This window comes from Protobothrops mucrosquamatus, unplaced genomic scaffold, assembly GCF_001527695.2.
Source record: "Protobothrops mucrosquamatus isolate PMUCROS unplaced genomic scaffold, P.Mucros_1.0 scaffold269, whole genome shotgun sequence".
Taxonomy (NCBI): Eukaryota; Metazoa; Chordata; class Lepidosauria; order Squamata; family Viperidae; genus Protobothrops; species Protobothrops mucrosquamatus.
The window spans coordinates 58,857-81,466 of NW_015386614.1; the positions used below are offsets into that span (position 1 = coordinate 58,857).

The window sequence follows — 22,610 nt, forward strand, 5'->3', positions numbered from 1 at the left end:
ACACTCCAAAAGTCACTGCAATGGAAATATTGAAGATAAAAATAAACTCAAAAAAGCCATTATAGTCAACTGAAGCACCAGCTACTGAGTAATTGGTTATTTTCTAGCATGGTAATTAAATTTGCATATTTCTTATTTTCATGGTTGCTGCAGATCCCAAACTGTTTCTGTGTCAAGGTTGATGACTGGAAGGGTGCAAAGCTCTCTTAGCATCTTAACTTAGATTTTTTTTTCCATGTACTGAGATCTGGTTTTTACTTCATTCCACTTCCTTCTGTTCTTGGGTGGACTCCTTGATCACCTACAGTGTGTGGAGAGAATTGAAAATTATATCAATTGGTGTTTAAACTATAATTGCGACATTTCTCTTAATTTTGTCCAGACAGGTGCTTCATTTTGTATTCTTTAAAAAAAATCAAAAGAGTTCTCTACCGATTCTAGATTAAATAGAGTTTAAAATATTAGAATCATAGAATCTATGATCTTGGAGATCTTCTAATCCAACCCCTTGTGTAAGACCTTATCCCATCCCAGACAAATGGTTATGCAGTCTCCATCCACAACTCTGGGACGCAAGTTGTTCCATTGAGTAATTATTCTCAGGAAGTTTTATTCTTAGTTTCTTCTTTGTTCCAGGTTGGCTCTTGCACTGACTAGCTTCCACCTAGTGCTTCTTGTCCTGCCCTCAGATGCTTAGAGAATAAACTGACACCCTCTTCCCTATGACAGCTCTTCAAACATTTGGTTTTCACCCATATTTTTGATCATAACACTAGAAATTAAGCAATTAATCCAGCTTGTTATTGCAACAATACCTTCATGTATTAGTTTAGCTAATGGTTTGTAATATACATGCCAGTAGGAGTATGTAGAACCTGTCACCTGTTAATAGCAAGTGATACCTACACATGTAAAAAGGAAATTTTAGGTAAGAAAGATTTTAATCAACTGTAGTCTATCTTATAAACACAAGAGGGCACTTGAGATTCTACTCAACTCCAGTTAAGGAAAAATCTGCCTTAGCCTATTTACATTGTTGTTTTATTTGTTTGGAATTTTTAAAAAGTAAATGTGCATCTTGGTGGATAAGGTCTCATCACTATTTTTTTTTTATTAAGAGTCTTCCTTCAGTCTTTCTTCAGCTCTGTTTTGTTTTTGTTTTTTGCTGTTGGGTAAATGACAAATTTGTAAAACACGTTAAAGAGGAAATTTGGCCTTAGGTGAAACATCCAGTAAATTTCAATAAGCTTCAGGTTCAAATGCCTTCCTCTATACCTTTGGGTATATTTTTAAACAAGGACAGCAAAATCCTTCTAACAATCTCACAACAGCATCATAGGCTTTTCCACATGCAAGTGCTGAACTTATGAAGATAGGCCATTGCCACAGGCCTTCCAGCAGACTGGAATCTGTGCTCTTCAGCTCCTGTTTTCCTGGAAACACTGCAAAGACCAATTTCAATATTTCCTTGATTTGCTGGGTGAACTGTTTCATGGCTTCTCAAGTTTTCCCAAGAAAGGTACAGTGATGTCTTGCTATTATCCCATCTTTGTTTTCTGCTATTCTGTGAGGCAGTTTTGCAATGGCTTCCAATGCTCTGTTTTTGTTTATTGGCAATTTTAAGAAGTGTTTCACCACACAGTGGTAATACAGTGCTGCTTATGGTTGGCAGGCAAAGCAAATGCAGGAAAAGGACATGTCTAGTTTGGACTAAGAGTTATTGATAGAAGAGAATATTTGTGGCTCAGGGTGTGGGGTCCTTGATGTTCTCTGAACTTGGTAATTTTCTTGCAGATGTTTTATTACCAAACTAGGTAATATCATCAGACTAATGATATTGCCTAGTTTGGTAATGAAATGTCTATAAGAAAACAACTAAGCTCACCAAGGATCCCTACCTAAGACGTAAGGCAAAGAAACGTCGGTAAAAAATACTCAATTGTAGAAATTATAGAATTATATTAGCACATAACTTTGGCACTGTAACTGATAATATTGTGCAGCCTTCACATGGGGTTTATCACTTCCAGAGTATTCCACTCTCACAAAGTTGGTTATAGTGAGAAACTAAATCAATGTCTTGCTCCTCAACCAAATCACAGTAAAAATGATCTTTTCACTAAGTATTACAGCTCTGTTGAGCTTAGACGTGGCTTATTCTCCCCTGGCAGACTGTATTTTATTCTGCCTCTCCTCAACTTTCTTTCTCTACCACCAGAAGTTCAGCTGCTGTAGCATTGTTCTCAGCTTTTTGATATGGCTGGAAGTGAACATTTCAAACTTCAGTTGAGGTACTGGGGGAAGGAAAGTCCCCAGGTAGACTAGGGAAAAATGCTTTTAAGCTGTAAAATAGGAAATGCTTCTTTTGAGTGAGCCACCAGATTAAAATGAAGGTGATTTATCTTATAAAGGTGGCTGAAATACTGTAATATTCATAAAACCCACAGAGTACTACTAAAGATGATGATTATGATGATTCTAGTAGTATAGTTTCTGCATGCTGATCCAAAATGATCAGACTTAGGAGGTAAGGCAAAAAAGTTGATTAATACTCTACAATCTGCTGCTCATCATATTTTGTGATGTATAAATTAAAGAACAATTATCTTTTCTGAATAGCTGAACATCTCTCTATAGTACAAAAGCTCAAGCCATGACCAGCATCTTCAAAAGGACATTTAGTTTCCATAGTTCCTTTTCTATTTACTTTTAGAAATTGCTTACTAACTACTTTTCAGCTATTAGAAACATTTGGATTGACCTGGGCGAGTCTGCCTTCAATCCTTAATGAAAGAAGATTTTTGGCTTCAAGTTTAAGAACAATGTTATTAAAAAGATAAACAGCAAAAAGCTAATTAAAACTTTGATTTTAGAAAGTTATAAATGGTTAAATTTCCAGATAAATTTGGAATAAGTTTTTGGAATTAATTATAAAGAATTCTTCCTATGGGAAAAGTTAATTTGTTGTAATTTTTTTCTATGACATAAAAGAGACAATCCATTTTTAAAAAATGGACACTAGAGGGAACTAAAGGTTTTAATTAAAAATAAATCTGAATAGCAGCTACAGTGATGTAAAATATTATAACATTGAAAATATTGAAGGATATTTTTAACAAATTGAATCTGAAGTTAATATCAACAATGTCAGTAGTAATTTTTACTTCTGCGGATAGACTGTCTAAAAGATGTTTTGGAACTAATGGCAGAACAGGAACAAGTTTTATCTAATAAGAAAGAGACTGAGTTGGCACTGAAGATGGATCTACAAATTACAGACTATAAGAATGACATGGAAAAAAATGCTTCATTGGGCAAACAAAAGAAATCAGTTGATGCTTTAAAAATCAGAAAGGAATTTCAAGTAATAAATCAAGAGAGTGATTGATAAACCTTGTATATGAGGTTAGTTAAAGCTTGGATGAGAACAGATAAAAAAGAAATAAAAAGAAATTTAGATCTACATTACTTGAATGGACTAAAGATTAAGATAATTAGAAGTAAAAGGAAGGAATATAAAGTCAGTTTATTTATCAAGGTTAAAATAGATATGTTGTTATTTCTGGCAACAAGAACTGAAATATTAATACTTTCTGGTTTCTTTATATATAGGAGTTGGGACATGAGATGAAGAAATCATGGGCTGTTAATTAAGAGGAGGTTAAAAATTATGAAAATTGTTTATACTTGTGATGAAGATCCTTTGCATTTTTTCTTTCTACTCTAATTTCATTTAGTTTGTTTAATTTTTACTACTGCTATTATAATCCTTAATAAAATTATTTAAAAAAATAATTACAGAATTATTTCTCCATTCTCTTTTAATTTCATTCTTCATACTCATCACCTATATTGCCATACATTAAAATAACATTTGTTTTTAATTGTGCACACTGCTATTTATAATAGAGGAATCTTATCAATATTGTCATTTGGTAAATTGGAGAACCAGCAAGAAAACAACTGTATGAAAACCAGAGTACTTTTAAATATTTTAAAAACAAGGAATCCCAGTACAGGAGGTCGTGGGAACTGGCTAAAAATATTATTATCTTTTAAAACTAGACAGTAAGACTATGATTGCAGTAATGCACAATTATATTTTTTGTTATCATTTCAAGAAGGTTGGGGGAATTAGTTGTTATTGGTGACCTGAGAAAGAGATAAGATTTTTGAGCACTCTATTGATGATGTTCTGTTTATGATATAATTTCTATGCCTTTTCCCCCTCTTTTCTTAATGCAATACTATGCTTATCAGTTTTGAGCTATATTGATTGCTTAATGCTGGCTATTTAAAGATTTGGTTTAACAAATTAGGATGATAAACATTATTTTGTCTTACTGGAACTTTATAAAGAAGCTTGAAAGCTAAAAAAGATAGAGTCATTTACCTATTGATGGCAGAAAAAGATGAAAGAAAGGAACATCACAGAGTAATAATCTGTAAATTAAGAATTCCTTAGCTGAAAGGGAATGAAAAATAATTAGGGATGGTCTGAGCATCATGGATGCTGCAGATGCTTGAAAACAACAGGTCAAACTAGATTTTTCATAAACATTTCGTCAGATGAACTCTATGATAAAAAAAAATGGAAGGCTTTGAATGCATAGGTAGCTATTGCCTACCTCTCCGTCTCTAGCTTCCACTGTTCTGATCACAATGCTCCTCTTCAGACGAGCCTCAGAAACTGACTTTGTGTCGAGGCTGGTTTCTGGTAAAGAGGGAAAGAACAACTGGGTCACTGCTACTGAGTATAACTTTGACTTGGGAGCCATTGGTGATCTGTAGTGAGGTTTGAGACATAAAACCCTAAGAGAAGTAATGACAAAGAAAATGCTGACTTTCTTAGAAGGATGGGATGGAAAAAAACCACTTTGGTAAAAAAAAACTTATCTTTCGCTCTCTAATACTGCTTCATTGAATACCTAGCATGAAAACATGGAAGAAATTTCGTTAGAGAGTGCTGCAAATAGGCTAAACAGAACTAATGTTGTTGGAAATAACTAATTCCTAATGACATCTTTAATGTTAGGAGACATTAAAAATCATTTAATGGTGTAAGATAGTCTTTTGATTTTTTAGATTGGAATATTTTAAACACTCTTTCGTAAATTAGACAACAACAAAAATGTAGTAATTTTAAAAGATATATAAAAACCTACACAAGAACAGGTAGCATCTAACATGGTAATGCTTCTGTGCTTCATGGAGTTGATTATCAAGGATAAGAATTTTTAAATGGTTGGTTTGGAAGTCAGAAGCAGAGATTTATCAAGAGTTGCCTATGCCAAGATAAATAAATTTAAATAAACAAATAAATAAATGCAGTCTACTTTGTTCTAAGCTGGCTGAATGTTAGGATCTATAGTTTTTCTGTGGTGGATTGCAACAAAAGGCCTTGAGATGATCCAATATTCCAGTATCGCTGGACTTGATCACATCCGTGAAGAGGAGATAATAAAGTTGCCATAGAAGAGTATATAACTTCCCTACAGATGCAAGAGCAAAGGAAAGGATACTCTGGATTCAGTTAATGATCTGAATAAAGAAGAATTTTGTTAAAAACAATTTCAATAAAAATCTCAATGTTTGTGAAAGCTCTTCAGAATTTTTGGACTTAGGCAGTAAATGAATATATAAAAAATAAACAAGTTTATAAATCTTTTTATTTTGATCCTACTTATACTTACTGTATTCTTTTTAATGTTTTGAGAGCCTTACTGTTTTAAGTTACTTTATAATTTAAGAACTTTGGTTACTGAAACGATTGGAAACAATAATAAGCATAATAATTATATTTCCACAAAAAGGCACTTTGCCATAGTTCCTTGTTCCAAAGACAATCCGCTATTTAAAATCTTCTTTCTATAGCCTACTGTTGAGAAAATAAAAGCAAAGCATTTAGTTCTTCAGAAAAAAAATAGTACTGATTCATGCAATATTTGACCAGGAAGGAGAATGAATATCTCACCTCGGATCTGAAGATTGGAAAAAGTCTGTACTGGGATAGTAATCCTGCAGAAATAAACAAGAAACAGTGTGGGCTTAGGAATTATATACTAATCTTTTCATTTTTCCCTTCTTCCCCAGTCTCTGTCCAGTTCATCACTTAATTTCAGATTGTGTTTTAGACAAGATATAAGACCAAAGAAACACTACTGGGGAAAAAAACAACAATCTGACAAAGTTGTTGCTCAAACTGAAATGAAATAGTAAAACAACCATTTTTTTCAATTTCCAGGATAACAGTCAGGAGCTTTCCACAGACATTTCATTTGAAGGAAATGAAGAATTTTAGCATGTGAATTTGGAATTTTGAACTTACATGGTAACTCAGTGGGACAAGGGAATATCTTGTTTCAAACCTGATTGTATTGGATCACTTTTTAAAATATTAAACTGTGAGTCTGACTAACAACAAGTCAACCCAGAGGTATGTGTTTTATGTCTCTCATGATGTTCCATAATCTTCTTCCTAGCTTTGGAAGGAGACCTGATCTCCATAAGTACAATGAGCCAGAAGAACTCTAAAGTGAGAGAATATAATTTTAAATTGTAGATGCTAATTAGTATCTATTTATCTGACTATCTATTCATCCATTCATTGATCTACCTACCCACCTGCAAGCAGAAAACAGATTGAAATTGTTGATAGGTTCAACATTTAATTGGCAGTTAATTAGCAGGTTGGCTACCAGTTGGTAGTGTAATTCTTCTCCAAGCTACCTTCTAAGGATGTAAGTCTAGGCAACTTGTACTGAGCAAGGTCCTTACAGTCCTATGATCCACTAGAACAGGGGTCCCCAACACCTGGTCCATGGACCGGCACCAGTCTGCAGCATGCCAGAAAATGGGCTGTGCAAACAAGGAACCCTATCTGTGGGATGCAGGCAGCACACAAAACCATGCCCTCTCCGGTCCATGGAAAAACCTCTCTCCATGGAACCAGTCTCTGGTGCCCAAGAGGGCTGCTGCATTAGAAGTTAACTTCCTGACCCTATCTGGTCCTCTATCTGCAGGTTCTGTCATGAGTACAGTTACCAAATTTTCTTGGAAAAAATAAAATACAAACCTGAAAGAGGTACAAATAGAAAGAGGTTCATAAGAATTATATCTTTCTTTTACAAAGGAAAATTCAAGAGCAAAATCAAGAAAATAATTAAGTTACATCTATCCAAAGTACAGCTTTCTGAAATAAAAGATTGTCCCTAATAATAAAGATGTATGCTCATTGTAATTATGGGGGCTGCTCCTCCTTGATTGCTTTTCACCTGCCTCTTCTAGGAAAGTACCACAGGATGGAGAATAGTTGGCCATCAGACCTGTTTGGTGGGTCACCACCATTGGGCCTCTTTAACGGGTCTTAATTGGTGTCCTACTTAACTTCCATAGAGCTTCTTCATAAGAATAGTCCTAGGCCTGTTCGCTTTTCCCTTCCGGCTGCACTTCCATCTGGCTTTGACATTGCCTTTCTTTCATAGTATCAGTTATTGCAATTTCAGGCAAGCTCAGCCAGATGACAGTTTTCCTCTGATTTTTCAGATTTTCAGCCTATCCATTCTAAGGAAAAATGTCTGGCTCTTCACAGGCTTTTCAGTCCCTTCAGCCAGCTTCAAGAGCATGGAAAATATTTCCTTGATCTCTTGACTGGGCTTTAAATTATTTCTTTCAGCTTGCTGATACCATAATCTGCTGGGATTGTTTAAAAAAAATGGAGGAAAGAGACCTGCAGAGCACTTCTTTTTTTGCATGTTGTGCAGCCTATGCTTCCCTAGAAACTCAGTCAGCTCCTTCTTGTGCCAGTTTCTTGCTTGAGGGAATTGCAGGAACTTAACATAAGGAGAAATTTTAAAATATGATTCCAGTGTGATATGATACAATTTATTCTATAACTTCAGGACATTAATGTCTCATTCTGCTGTATATCTAGAGCAAAGCTAATTTACAAATGAAGTCTGCAGTTTTCTGAGTGGGCAAGGCTGACCTCTGACAGGATTCTCAGCAATTTCACTGCTAAAGTTGTTGGGCAACAATATCAGTACAAGAAATGGATCTGCATTTTACCTGCCCTCTTCCCCCTCCAAGAGTTTGCGGTAAGTAGCAATCTCAATATCTAATGCCAGCTTGACATTGAGGAGTTCTTGGTATTCCTGGAGGTGACGAGCCATTTCCTCTTTTAAGTTCCGACTGTCATCTTCCAATCGAATCACTGTGTCATGATAGTTAGTAGTCTCAACAGCATAGCGGTCTTCCATCTCTCTCAGTTGTCTCTCCAAAGATTCATTCTGAAACGAAGAAAATGAAAAATGAAAATGAAAACAAAAATGAAAAATTTCCTGGCAAGGCAACAAGGCAATGATCAACCACTACTATAATCTGCACAGAGGAACAGTCATCTCCTGACCGCAGCTCACAGGAAATTCTAAGTGACATCAATGTTGACCAGCCTATGGTCCCTAAAAGTAACCAACTCCCAGAATTACCCAGCCAACATGACCACTGTTGAGAATTCTGGGAATTGAAGTTCACACATCTTAAAGTTGCAAAGGTGGAGAAACACTGGTCTAAAAAGAATAGAGAGAGAAAAACAAAAGCAATTTCAGATATATAGAATTTTGTCTAATGAAGAGACATAATTTTTCAGTATATTTGTACTATTAAAATATTAAATACAAAAATATTAAATATTAAAATACAAAAAATATAGAAAAGGGCAATTCTTGGAATACAAAGAAAGTAAAAACTACATGATGTTTATTGAGAAAGAAGGAATCAATAGCAGTTGGTTGCTTTCAGCACAATTGATGGAAGGGCTTTTGAGGTTCACCATATCACCCTCTAATGCAATCATGTAGAATTGCTGCTGATGGAGGAGTTTGAGGGGTGGGGGAACAAATATATGATTTCAACTGCGTTAGTGGAGAAATGCTCTGTTTTATCTCATAATCTGAAGTAACTGAGGAGAGAGTTAGTAATTGCCCTCTGCTGTTCCAGAAACTATGAGTTGGGACCAGGCAACCTCCTGTTAGCCAGATGTTTTCAATATGTTGGCTTTTCCCAACATCAACTCCACCTACCGATCCTTTAAGAGACTCCAAATCACAAGTGAGGACTTGCAGTTGTCGGCGGTACTCATTAGCTTCCTGCTTGGCTAGACGCAGTGCCTCAATGTTCCGTGCTGCGGCATCACTCAAATCTGCAAACTATCAGATACAAGTCAGTTGTTTTCAAAAGTTGCAACCAGAAAGTTAAATAATGTTATCTGACCTTTTTAATCCTGCATCTCCTCAATTCCTGAAAATGACCATTTAACTATGCTTGGATCTCTGCCATTAAGAGAGTCTTTATCAATGGAAACCAAATCTGAATTCAAATGGGCAGAGGAGAGGAAAATCAGAAGTTTGCAATTTCCATATAGCAGGTAATGCAATACAGTTAACAATCTCCTGCTCTTTGTTGACTGGGTTTCAAATTATACTGTGTTTTTTTTAAAAAAAAACCAACTTTTAAAATAATAATAATGAAGGCAATGACAACAACAGATACAGTTGGAGGAGAACAAAAGAATCTTTGATTTTAGCCACATATCCCTGTCCTTATTCCTACAATCAAAATAAAGGTGATTCATCTTCCCCTCAAAGGAGTTTCACTCATGTAGCAAAGAAGAAGAATGAAATATAACCTGCCTGGAGCCTACTAAATAGGCAGCACACTTTTTTTGGAAATAACATTGATAGCCTGAAATTCTGACACCAAAGAGAAACTTGTTGCTGTCCACCCTATTCCAGTCAATGTCCTACATCTTGATTAGCCCTGTCACCTTTTTTAGTATCAGAAATGCTGCCCAGAAGATATTGGAACATAAGCCCTTAGTTATGCTACATTCCCTAGCGGATAGTCCTTACTCCATTTCTATTGTGGCTATACCTTTGACTTGTACCATTCTTCAGTCTCTTGCATATTGTTTGTGGCCATGGACTCATACTGGATGCGGATCTCACGCAGGGCAGATGTCAAATCAGGCTTGGTCATGTCCATCTCAATGTGAACCTGCTGCTGCTGCAGATATTCCCGCAGCTCCCGCAGTTCCTGAGAAAGCAACGGAAAGGTTTTTAAACCAATAAAATCAGACTTGGGGTAGGACTGGGTTTCCCTGAAATTGAATGAAGAAACCTTAGAGAATGTAGACATACAAATTCACACAAGCAGTATGGAAGGGATAACATGGTTCTTGCATGTGTCTTTATCTGGTATATAGGGATGGTTGTATCATTAAATGCTTTCATGTTTAATAAACCTTCTATACATTCAGAAAACAAACCTTTCCAGCAATGGCACCTGATTTTTCTAGCACCCTTTCTCTCCCCTGCCCCAAATAGCAAGTGCTTCAGTTTGCTTTACCATTTTGCAATTGCTTGCATGAAAGTGGTCTCTCAAAGAGAGTGGTGAACCCTGACTGTTCTTTCCAAAACATTGAAAATTCAGGTAGATTTATGACCTTTGAGGTTCATTCTTGACTAATATGATTCCCTGTTGCCAGCTGTTAACACAAGGTTGTTTTTTTCCTTTCTAACTAACCACCCAGTCAATTTTATTTCAGACAACAATAACAACAACAAAAGATGTCCTCTTAAATGACTGAATTCAAGAGTTCACAGCCTCTGACGTTTTCAAAGAGCAATCTTTTAAAGGTTTCCACTATGAAATCTTGAGCAGAATTTACAGGGGAATTGTTCCAAGTATGCCTGCAATGTCAGCATTAGTTTCCCCCAATTCATCTATTGTTCCATTGTATACATGTTTGCTCATTTTTTATATTTATATTCCACACTTCTCTAGATGTTCAAAGTATTATATATGGTGCATGTGATGGTCTTCCTGTGTGGATCTTCCCAACAGTTCTATTGAGGTAGGCTGATAATGTCTAAAGTTTCTTGGTCACTTATCTCACTACATAACATAAGTATGAGATACATACTTCTTAAATACAGAGGAACTATCAATTGCTAGAAAATGTATATGCTTGTGTTACAAATAATACTGTGTTTGTGTGTTTGTGTGTGTATACGTGTTGCTGATTTACTCCTATTTTTTGTCAGCAAAGTAGATCAGAATTCTCCTTCCTGTGAAGAAAAGGATAACACTTTACCTGACTCTAATCTTCTTGGGGGTACCAAACTACAGCATTTCTTAGCTCTTTGCTTCCACTTTGCAAGTTAGTCTTTAATCAGAGCACTATAAGATTTCATAATAATTTGTATCAGCAAAATGAATCCTAATCTATCTAGTAAAGACTTACTATCTCTATGGGTATTATGTTAATGGTATTGTAGAATGCATATTGATTTTATAGTGTTTTTGAAAATTTTGCTTTTCTTTAACTGATAATTTTAATTGTGGTTGAGCCTTGCCCTACAGTATTGGTGGTATTATACGGTAATTGTTATTATTAGTTTTAACCCTTTCTAAATAATTCATAATCCCTATAAAAATGGTTTGGCCTGATTTTGCCTGCTTGTATAAGCTCCTCAGGTAGCTTTTTCCTAGTGATATGGTAGAGCACCTAATGGAAACATCATTGCTTGAAACAACCATCATAAAACAAGATAGAATCTAAATCTAAAAAAATAGATTTTTGGAGGGAAATAACTTTAGGAGGAAGGATTGATATACTTGTATATTCCATAAGTGAGTCTATACTTCTAGCTTTGAACTAAGAAATAGAGGTGAGTTTCCATCATATTGGAGAGTGTCACAGAGTGATTCCTGTTCTGAGAGACCAAATGATTTTTTTCACCTCAGAAACTTCATAAACACTTGTGGCTTAAAGGCTACCAATTAGCTACAGCTCATAAGCAAGCAGAGAAACATGAATTGGCAGTTGCTTGGAAGGCTATGTTTGGCCAAGGGCTAAACAAAGTTTTTTTTTAAAAGAGTGAGTAATGTTTCTCTTGAGTTGATTTTAACTCCTAATGACTATATGGAGACACCCATGCAGTTATCCTGGCAATAGTATATAAGGCAGGGGTCTTCAAACTTGTCCCTTTTATGACTTGTGGACTTCAACTCTCAGAATTCCTCAGCCAGGCACCCTGGCTGAGAAATTCTGGGAGTTGAAGTCCACAAGTCATAAAAGGGCCAAGTTTGAAGACCCCTGATATAAGGGGTTGGGGTGTTTTTCAATTTCACAATATAATCTCAGGCTGGGCCTTACATCGAAAAACTAATCACGTTCAACCCCGCTTAGCATTCTGAAGATCAGCCCAAGTTGCCTTTTTTAGATGTTTTTTGCAGCTCAAATATAAATAAATTAAGTACAGTCTGTGGGTAAAAGAAATATGCCCATTTCTGATTATGGGTCTGCTGACTGGATTAAATCAGGGATGAACAATTTGAGAATCTGAGGTTGCATGCAACCTTCCAAAGTCTTGGTTTTTAATTTATTCCCATATTATAATTTAAATGAAATTGAATATCATAAAATATATGAATGGAGGATAATATTTTTTCTTGGCTCCTTGTAATATTCTTTGGTGCCTGCCCATCACACTTTGCACAACACTATATGGAGCTAATTGCATTAAAAATTATGTACCTCACAACTAAATAATCTCCTCAGGACACCTCTAGTCCAGAGATGTTGAATACAAAGGGAGCAAGATATTTTGCACAAAATCCCTTCTAAGATTTTTGTAAATTAACTGAAGGTGATGAAATGCTCTTGACCAGAAGAATAAGAAGATTGTTCATTTGGATTGTTGATTTTTCCTCCCAAATGCACAAATTCAGATATCTTTGTAAAAATAACACAATATCGTCCATTTTTAGTTTTGAGGAAGGTTGAGATTAGTAATCAGGGAGCCATGCTGGAACTATGAAGATGATCTATTGAAAGGTGAACCGTGAATGTAACATTCCAGTGACCGCATTCTTAAAAGAAGTTAAACCTATTGCATTCTGGAATTCTTTTGGGCAGATAATTGGAGTGGGACATAATATTGAGCATAATAGTGCAACAAAATAAAAATAAAAAAGAACTATTTGCACAAAGTAGAATAATCAGTTAATGAATCTGATGACAAGCAGGCTAGCTTTCCAAACAACATAATTGAGCACCACTATATTTTGTATGGTAGTATTTCCCAATCTCTTCCCTTCCAAATGTGTGGGATTACAGGTTCCACAGTTTCCACTCAACAACACATCTTCAGGATATCAGGTTATGCAAAGCTGCTGTCCAGTTTTTCTGTAATTGAAAACTGGTCTGGTTCACACATTTGTGGATTAATGCCTAGTAATCAGGGTTCAAACATGCTAAGACAAAACTAAGCAATTATGACATTGTACATTTTGTAAACCCAGCCTGATTGTAGATATTTTTTAAAAAAAAACGAACATTGTCTAGCAAGGTAAATAACCTGAGTCTTCAATTTTCCTTCCATACTCAGTAAAAAACAACAACAGAATGGCAATGGTGAATTATTGTACCTCATCATGGATTTTCTTTAGGAATGTAATCTCCTCCTGCAATGATTCAATTTTGCGTTCCAGATCAATCCGGACTAAAGCAGCATCATCGACATCCTATGGGAACAGAGAAACTGGGTTATGAGAGGGAAAATCATCCCCATTCATTTTTTTTTAGTACCACAATGACTCATTTAGTGATCCTTTGCAGTTATGACAGTTACTTCCCGTTACAAAAATTACTTGCAGTTATATGATGAAACAATAACTTTGTGACCAGTCCTTACATTAGAGATTGTTGCAGATCTGTATAGCAAGGAAAAACTCAAGTAAAATTGTAAACATAGTTGTGAGTTTACTAGTGAACACTTTGTTTAATAACTGAGTTGGTTCCAATAATTACTGCTAAATGAGGATTAACTGTACAGATAGCCCTTAACTTATGAGCACAATTGAGACCAAGATTTCTGTTGCTAAGCATGGTATTAAGTTGCTAAGCAAGGCATTAAATGAGTCATGCCCAATTTTACTTTTTTCCATGGTTGTTAAGTGAATCACTACAGTTGATTAATGAATCATGTGGTCATTAGGCGACTCCAGCTTCCTCCATTGACTGCTTTTTGGAAGCTGGCTGGGAAGGATTGAAATGACAATCCGATGATCCCAGACCACTGATACCATCATAAATAGATGCCAGTTGTCAAGTGGTTGGGTTTTCATCATATGACCATGGGGATGTTGCAACGGTCATTAATTAGGGAGGAAAACCCAAGCCTCAGCACTGGGCCTGTGCTAGATCCTGTTTTAATTCATCTACTGATGATGAGATCTTTTGAGCAGATCAAGAGGCTGACCCAATGCTAAAAAATTGTGCCCATTGTTCAACATCACTTCATTATAGCAACCATATAAATCAAAACTATTTAAACAGTGTAGCACTATTTAAAATAGCAGGATACAAACAGTATAGGAATAGTTAAAACAACAAGCTTTGAGAAACAATGTGCAATTATACCCACCCCATATGTATTTCCTGAATAATTTTATTAATAAGACTTTATATCTTTTTTTGAATCCTTTTATTGATAAAACAATATCTTATTAAACTACAGGAGTACAGACAGCAAAAAAGGTAGTTGACTGATCCCCTATTGAGGAATGACACTTTTCATACTCAGTTCAGAGAAGATACATTTATGATGTGAATGTGAAATATGCCATTATTTCTCTTGGGAAATCTAATATGTGCAACAAAGCTCTCTCCAGAAAGGCACTTTGTTCCATCTGATCTCCTGTGGGGGAGAGGGGGAGGGGGACAAGACTGCTACTGCGCATGGTCCATTCATAAAGATTCTGTTTTATGTATAGGATATTTTTTCTTGATTGCAAATCTAACCTAGTAATAAAATATATTCTCCGATTCTTACACCATCCACTGATTCTCAGTGGGAACTGGAACTGGTTAATTAAGGATAATTAGGAAACACAGGAGCAAGTGAATAAAAAGAAATTCATTAACTACTTAAAAAGAAAGAATAAAATAGCATGTTATAGATTTGTTTTCAAGCAAAACTCTGCACAAAATTGGTTTGGAAAAAAAGGAAGATAATATAGGAATGCAATACTACCATTTAGATCAGAGGCTGCATCTGCTATGGCCTTATTTGAGAATGCCTTGAATATACATAACTGTTAAGGTTTCCAAATTATAAGCTTAAATGTAACAGAAAAAAAGACTGGGATAGGTTATGACATTGTTATCAGTTTTACTACGTAGTTATCATATATGATCATTTGATTTCTTAAACTTGACATCTGGCCTGGCTGTAAATTTTGTTACTTCAGATACCCATCCCCATATTTCGAATCTGCTTTCAGGTAATGACACAAGTAGGTTGGTTTACAGAATTGCATGCAACCTCTTACAGCATTGCACAAAATATCTGCCTATTGCAGAACACTAAAAACTACCTGTTCTACCTGTCTTTCGAACTCCATAGATTTTTGTCCATTGTTTCCCAAACCTTGAAAGCTGGAGACATAATACTTTCGTTTAGCCTGAGAATTGCTGGATATCTTGGAAATTATGGTAGTCTTTCATTGGTGTAACCTAAAGTTGTATTTGTATTTTTTGCAGTCATATCTCTCTACTGCTTCACATTCAGTTTCCAGTTGCATCCTATTCTAAGTTGTTTTTCACATGTACCCATATTAATGCACACGTATTTGTGCATTTGATTTTATTTCTTAAGTGAAAATTTTGCATTTGTTTTGGTTAAATTTCATTCCTTTCAGCACATTTTTCTAACTTAATACAATGGTTCTGAATTTTATTTCTGTCTTCTAGGGATTGCTTTCTCACATAATTGTGGGTCCTCTGCAAATCTGATAAATAGTGTTTCCACCTTCATCTTTAAAGAAGCTGTTGAATAATACAAAACCCCCAAAAGAGAGCAGCTAGGTATACAGTAGTAGTTAAATCACCAAACCACTTCCAAAATCTTGCCAAGAAATCTGCAGAACTTGTCCTGACAGTCACTAGGAGTCAATACTGATTTGAAGGGATCACAGTGAGAAACAGAGAGAACCCAATAAGCTAGATTGTTCTTTGCTCTTGTCAAATCCATGCTGATTTCTGGTAATTACATTATTTTCAAGATTCTTTCAAAATGATCTGTTTGTAATCTGCTCAATAATTTTCTCAGGAACAGTATCAGTGCCAGATTGATGGGTCTGTAGTTTGTTGCAGTATCCCTTTTCCATTTTGAAGACAGTGACATCATTTGCTATCTCCAGATACTTGACATATTGCTGATTCTTAACAATTTCTCAAAGATTAAAGAAGTATTCAGGCAGCCATCAATAAATTGTTTCTTCAGTAGCTAGGTATAGTCCTTCTAGCTCTGGAGATTTAAACTCATTCAAAGTAAAGAAGTATTCCTTGATTATCTTTTTATCAATTTCAGGTGTTGGTCCTGTCCCTTCAACTTGCTCTTCTCAACTTCCTGATGGAATACACACTTATTTTTGTTGGAGAAGATTGAAACTAAATAGGAATTGAATAGCTCTGTCTTTCATTTTTTGTTAGCATTTGGTCTTCTTCATTGAGCAATTGATAATATGAAGCTTTCCTTTTCCTTTTCACTTTGAACATGCTTAAAAAAGTCCTTTTTGTTATTTTTAGCATCCTTCACTAACCAACCATTTTTGCTTTCATAATATTTCTACTATTCTTTTATGATCTGACTCTTTTTCTGTTATTTGTGTGCATCTTTTTTTTTTTTACAGATTTTCAGTAAGGTTTTTATTTAGTTATATGAGCCTCTTCTGTTGTCCTCATTTTTCCCTCTTAACTGGAATTGTTTGAAAATGTGCTTTTACTATCTCCTTCTTTAGGAATTAGGCAACTGAAATACTTCTCTATGGAGAAGGAGAAAAGATTGGCTCCCACCTTACTATTCTTTTGAAACATGATTTTGCCAGTGGGCTTGGGAACCCCAGAATGATATGGACCCATCAAATTGTTTTTTGATTGTTGTTACAGAGGGTGGGGTGAGTGCTTATTGGGTTTAAATTTGGGGTTTTATTTTTGTAAGCCATCTGGGGTTACCATGAGTGACTTGGGTGCTATATAAATTTTATAAATGAATAAATAATAAATAAATATCTCATTCTCTTTTTCTCATGGGATTCTACTTATAATTGTTCTAAATTTATTCTATTCTGATTTTTGAACTCCAAAATACATCTTTATCAATCTGTCATCACCACAGAACTCCATTACGACTATACCCGTACCTATTTCTCCCAAATTTCCTACTACTTCTACCTCTTTAACTTCAGAGCTGTCACACAGAGCTAGGCACCATTCGTGGTAGGGCATCCCATCTCTGTTCTTCTAGAACTCAGCTCTGATCTAATCTGCTTATTTATTTATTTTGTATGGTATAGCAAAATGCAGAGTGGTGCATTTTTATCTAATCAGCTAATTTATATTGGTTAAGTATATATGGACATATATAGCATATGCGGGAGCAATGTCTATAGTTCAGGAAGTGAATGATAAAAGGTGTAAATATTCATTTGTTTCTATTTCGTCTGAGAACAAATAATATTCAGGAGGTTAAAAAGATCCTCTTTATGACTCCCTATATAACATGAATAACCATATTAATCATATGTAATCATGTAAACATAATTATTAAAATATACATGTGATTTGAATTAATTTCTAATTTTTGGATCCATCCATTAAATTTTGGAGCACACTTCTTAGTATGCTCCTTGTTCAGAAAAAGTGACATACTCCTGATTAAAACAGAGTGAATAAAGTATATGAAGTCCAGAATAAACAGGTAGTGTAGAAATATAACAGCTATCTGAATAGGCCAGAGGACAATGAATGCTAGATACTGAATCCCTGAATATTTGTTTCTTTTTTGTTTAAAGTTTTACAAAAATTCCTTTAAACTTTTGTTTAAAATTTTCTGGAAAAAAATGAGCACATTCAATAGGCTGCTTCAACTAACATGCAGGTAGCTAATTTCAGCATTTGAACAATTCCCTGTGCAAAAAGTATTCACAGTGTGTCATGATGATTACATAAAGATGACTACAACCATTTGATTGAAGCCTCACTCATTTTACATGTGTTGCAATGCACATAAAAAAGAATCGGACTTTGATCACTTGGTTGTGATCACCATCTTGACTTTTTTGACTCCCTACCAGCAAATACCCCTGAAGTGAAACACAACAAAAGAATCACCATCTCAAATCAGGCAATAATTGTGAGGACTTCTTATATTTCATTTCCATTGTTCCAAGACAGGATTTGTCATTTTGCCACCTTACCTGTCGGTAGGAAGACAAATTGCTTTCAGCTTCAAGGCGCAGATTAATCTCATCCTGTAATCTTAAATGAGAGTGAGAGAGAGAAGGGTGGAAAAGTAAGGTAGGTTTATTGAATGATCAGTACTCTTCCACCAGAGGCTATACTCAAGGACAAACATCAAGTTCAACCCCTCTATGGAACACTCAAACCTTTGCAAATCCCCTGCAGTTCAACAACACTCTGCCTCCAAACTTCTGCATGCAGTAAAGGGTTTTAAATAATAATAAATATAATAACCTTACTTTTTGTTAAGAATACACTGAAGGCCCAGCAGGAGTTGCAAGAAGAGACATCAACTTTTCCCCTTCAATCAACTATTGTGAGGAAGAAAACTTGGAGAAGGCTCCAGGTTTGTGTGCCTTTTGTGTGTGTGTGTGTGTGTGTGTGTTGTCTGGAAATCTGACAAATATAGTAAGATGTGAATAATAGTTTTCACCTTTCATTCTTTTAATGTCAGGACTTTTAATTGATTTTAACACTTGGCTCTGAGGGAAGGCACTTTGGGAATATGCAATTCCCAAAGGAGAAAATAATGTGAAATGTTTTTATTTTTACATTTTTTCATAACTAGCTAGTCTCTTATCTTGTCCCTATTCTATAATTTAATTGGTCAATGGGACAATCTACATGTACAGTTCTTCAGAGCAGGTCTGAGTAGCCACAATATTGGGGAGCAAGGTGCTATAGGACCTACAGAGAGCCAGTTTGGCATGGTGGTTTAAACATTAGGCTAGAAACCAGGAGATTGTGAGTTCAAGTCCTGCCTTAACCAGGAAAACCTTGGGGCAGTCACTCTCTCTCAGCCCAACTTACCTCACAGGGTTGTTGTGGGGGAAAATAGGAGGAGGGAGATGTGTTGTACATCTTTGATGCCTTGAGTTATTTGTAAAAATAATAAAGGCGGGATACAAATAAATAAAAATATTTGTTATTCTAGGCAAGTTTCAGCTTAAGTCGAAAGACCAGTGTCTAGATTGTAACTCTTCTAAAAGCAATGTGTCACAGCAGCCTATAGAATGGAAAAGTCCAAGAAAAGGGGAGGTAGGGGAAGAAAGAAAAGAATGGCCTTACCTATCATAATAGGGAATGTGAACCATGCCATTTTATCTTTTTTTAAAAAGATCCCCCATATTTGAGCGACAGTTCTGAGACTGCTCTTGGGCTGCTATAGCTGTCTTCCTGCTGGTCTGCATTCAGGTGGGATTTTTTGTGATGTTGATATGTAGGCAGGATGGTTAATTAGAAGCCCTCCTCTATCCAAACTTCTGAAAACTGGCAATGCAGTTTACTGCCATTTGGAGGCACAAAATATATACACATTGTACTGTAAACCATAAGGTAATGAAGTTTCCTCCCAAATTTCTATGAATATATATTTCTTTGCTCCCTTTCATACTGGTTACAGTCCCATCCATTTCATATCATTGTCTCCCTCACTGAAGGCTTCTCTCTTCCAAGAATGGTCAGTCCAGCCCAGCATCTTCTAAAGTCTGTCTGCCATATTTTACAATCAAGGCTTTCCTTTGAAAAAGGCAGGCCAAAGTCATGTTGCTACCTGGCCCAAAGGACAAGGTTTAACTTTAGACCTTCCCTTGCTCCCCATGCAAGGAACAGAAGTTAAATCTTCACTCAGTCCTGGTAATGCCTGGGCAAGCCTTCCTTTGTACTTGATTAAAGATTACACAACAAAACAGCTGAGGTTATTCATGAATGATAAAAATCTTTTGTCATCTCATCAACTGCCAATTGAGGCAAATAGTTCCTTCTGTTTAGTAATGGGGCCAGCACTGTCTCGATTTTGAGAATTATAGGGTTTGCTCTTACTATAACATCTATAATGCTCCTTTTTAAAGATAGTTTGAGTTTCAAGGCAGGACAATAACTCCACTGAATTGAGGGTGGAATAACAGAACTGAGTACTGTTCTGCAGTGCCTTGGAAAGTTGACAATGAGTTGTAATTTCAATTGTGACCAAAGGAGGGAATTTTATTAGGTATTTTGAATAAATACAAATTATCTAAATGAAATGAGTTGCATTTAAATTAAAGCAAATTTAATTTCTATACTATGTCTGCTGGCTTGAATTATATGGTATAATGTTATTTGTATATTTATTTATATGTTCAATTTCTATGGCCACCCATCTCAGTCAATGACTGGGCAGCTTACAGTTCAGAAAATATATTACAAAAAGTTAAAAATTACCCAAAAATAATAAAAAAAACATTTAAAAACAAAACCAGTAAAACCAGTAAAGAACACTGAAAACATCCATTTCAAGGTACACAAGAGCAAGCTATTTGTCCCATTAGAAATATAGCCAGGAAACAGCACATTCAGGCTTGGGAACATAGGCTTTTAGGGCCTTACGAAAGGCAAACATTGTTGGGGCTACTCTAATCTCCAAAGGGGAGAATGTTCCATAGAGCAAGGGCTATTGCAGAAAAAGCTTGCCTTCTGGTCCCCGCCAGCCAATATATACAAATGATGTATATATACAGTATATATTTCCTTGGGTTTCCTATCTAGTTGAAATCTCCTAGGAATAAATGAACAATTATAATTCAGAAATAAAAAGGCAAATCATTAAAAGCTATCTCTGAAGTGAATTGCCTAGTTCCAAGTTTTTTAATCTTTAGGAAAGTCTTTACATTAATTCACACTCGGTTGATAAGGTATGCTGACCAGAAATTCAGATTTCACTATCAGATTGTATTACTGGGGAAAATGTTTCCCCAAAAAATCTGCTGCTGCCTTGTACTGCAGGAAAAGATCAGAATGATTTGAAAACTATCACTAAGATAAATCTACCATTATTAATTGTCTTGCTGAAGAAACAATAGATTTCTGAAGAATCACATTTTGTGAAATTCTATGCTCTATGAAGTATCTTTCCTCAATATGGAATTTCTAGGATGTGCTGAAATTGCAGTTATCAGAATTTTAGGTTGCCAAGCTAAATGGAATTTTAGGGGTTGCTGTCTTAACATCTGAAAGGTCCTGGTTTGGAGAAAACTGCTCTAGCCAATTCCATAGCCAAGCAGTATATGGCAAGGTAATGGAAGTATGTCCCTAAAATTATTTAACTAATCTGACTGATTGAAAAATTGGTTTCAAATACAGAAGATACAGATCTTGATTAAATTATCCCCAGTGATCATTTTGGAAATCCTAGACTTAGACCATTTTAAATCTTAGCGTTCTCCAGCTTTTACCTATACTTCTGTATTTCAATGCTCTGGCCCTGCCTCATGAAAACTGGAAAGCCTTTCTTACTTTTGCCGGAGATTGTTGAGATCCTCCAGCAAGTTGTCTCTCTCAATCTCCAGCCTGGATTTAGAGTTGGAGAGTTGGTCTACTTGGTGACGTAGCTCCCTCATTTCTTCCTGGTAAATGTCGGCCAACTTATTGGGCTCCTTGTCTCGAAGTTGATTGAGCTCAGCAACAAGAACTTTGTTCTGTTGCTCCAAGAAGCGAACTTTTTCGATGTAACTGGCAAAACGATCATTCAGCTCCATCATTTCCACCTTCTCATTGGTGCGGGTCTCTTTGAATTCACTGTTGAGAGCATCCGCCAAAGAAAAATCCACCTTGTCAGAGGAGAACTTGGGGCCAGAATGGAAACTGAGCCTGGCTGTCTTCAGCTTAGTGACAGAGAACTGGGTAGTGGGAGATGGAGGAAAGTATCTGCGGCCTGGCAAGAACCTCAGGGCATGGTGGACAGAGGTGGTTTGTGAGCCGAAGCGTCTTCCATAGGATGAGAGTCTATGTCCTTCCATGGTCAAAATCTTTTTGCAGGCTCTGCAGACTCAGGGTTTTCTGTATGTGTGCTGCACTGGGTTTTATGCAGAAGGATTAACCATCCCTGCCTGATCATACGCCTGTGAAGGGCTGGAAGAGGGGGAGGAATAGGTTGCCTGCCAGGCCCCAACATATTTCATATTTACCATGCCAAGTGCCCTGGCAAAGAGAGAAAAGAAAGACATTAGGCAGGAGCTTTGAGCATTCTTGATCAAAAAGAGAGAGAAAGCACTTGGATGACTTTGCCTGTCTATGATGACCACCAACTCCTTGCAACTCACGTGTTAAGGCAATATGATGTTATTAAGAGTTAGATCCCCTTGTACTTCCCCCCCATTGCAACCATTAACCACCTCAGTTACCTCGGTCTAAGAGAGGGAGGGAGTAGGAAAGGGTTTCAGACTGAAGTATAGCAAACTTGAGCATTTTTTGGGAATATGAATAG

At 36.0% G+C, this 22,610-nt stretch overlaps 1 protein-coding gene across 1 annotated transcript; it reads right to left on the reverse strand.

Annotated features, from left to right (window-relative positions):
• Positions 1-259: 259 nt before the first annotated feature.
• Positions 260-22,143, reverse strand: GFAP (glial fibrillary acidic protein). Its single transcript, XM_015814642.1, has 9 exons — positions 21,641-22,143; positions 18,325-18,385; positions 13,492-13,587; positions 9,931-10,092; positions 9,081-9,206; positions 8,068-8,288; positions 5,975-6,018; positions 4,629-4,714; positions 260-301 (listed from the first exon to the last, which is right to left on the reverse strand). The coding sequence occupies exons 1-9, from the start codon at positions 22,141-22,143 to the stop codon at positions 260-262; spliced, it is 1,341 nt and encodes a 446-aa protein (XP_015670128.1).
• Positions 22,144-22,610: the final 467 nt, after the last annotated feature.

Excerpts from the sequence above, each read along its gene's own strand:
- GFAP (XM_015814642.1), bottom strand. The coding sequence starts at position 22,143 with ATGGAAGGACATAGACTCTCATCCTATGGAAGACGCTTCGGCTCACAA. Across the intron at positions 18,386-21,640 it reads CTCAACAATCTCCGGCAAAA|ATTACAGGATGAGATTAATC; the intron begins GTAAGAAAGGCT and ends CTCTCATTTAAG. Across the intron at positions 9,207-9,930 it reads AAGAATGGTACAAGTCAAAG|TTTGCAGATTTGAGTGATGC; the intron begins GTATAGCCACAA and ends TGTATCTGATAG.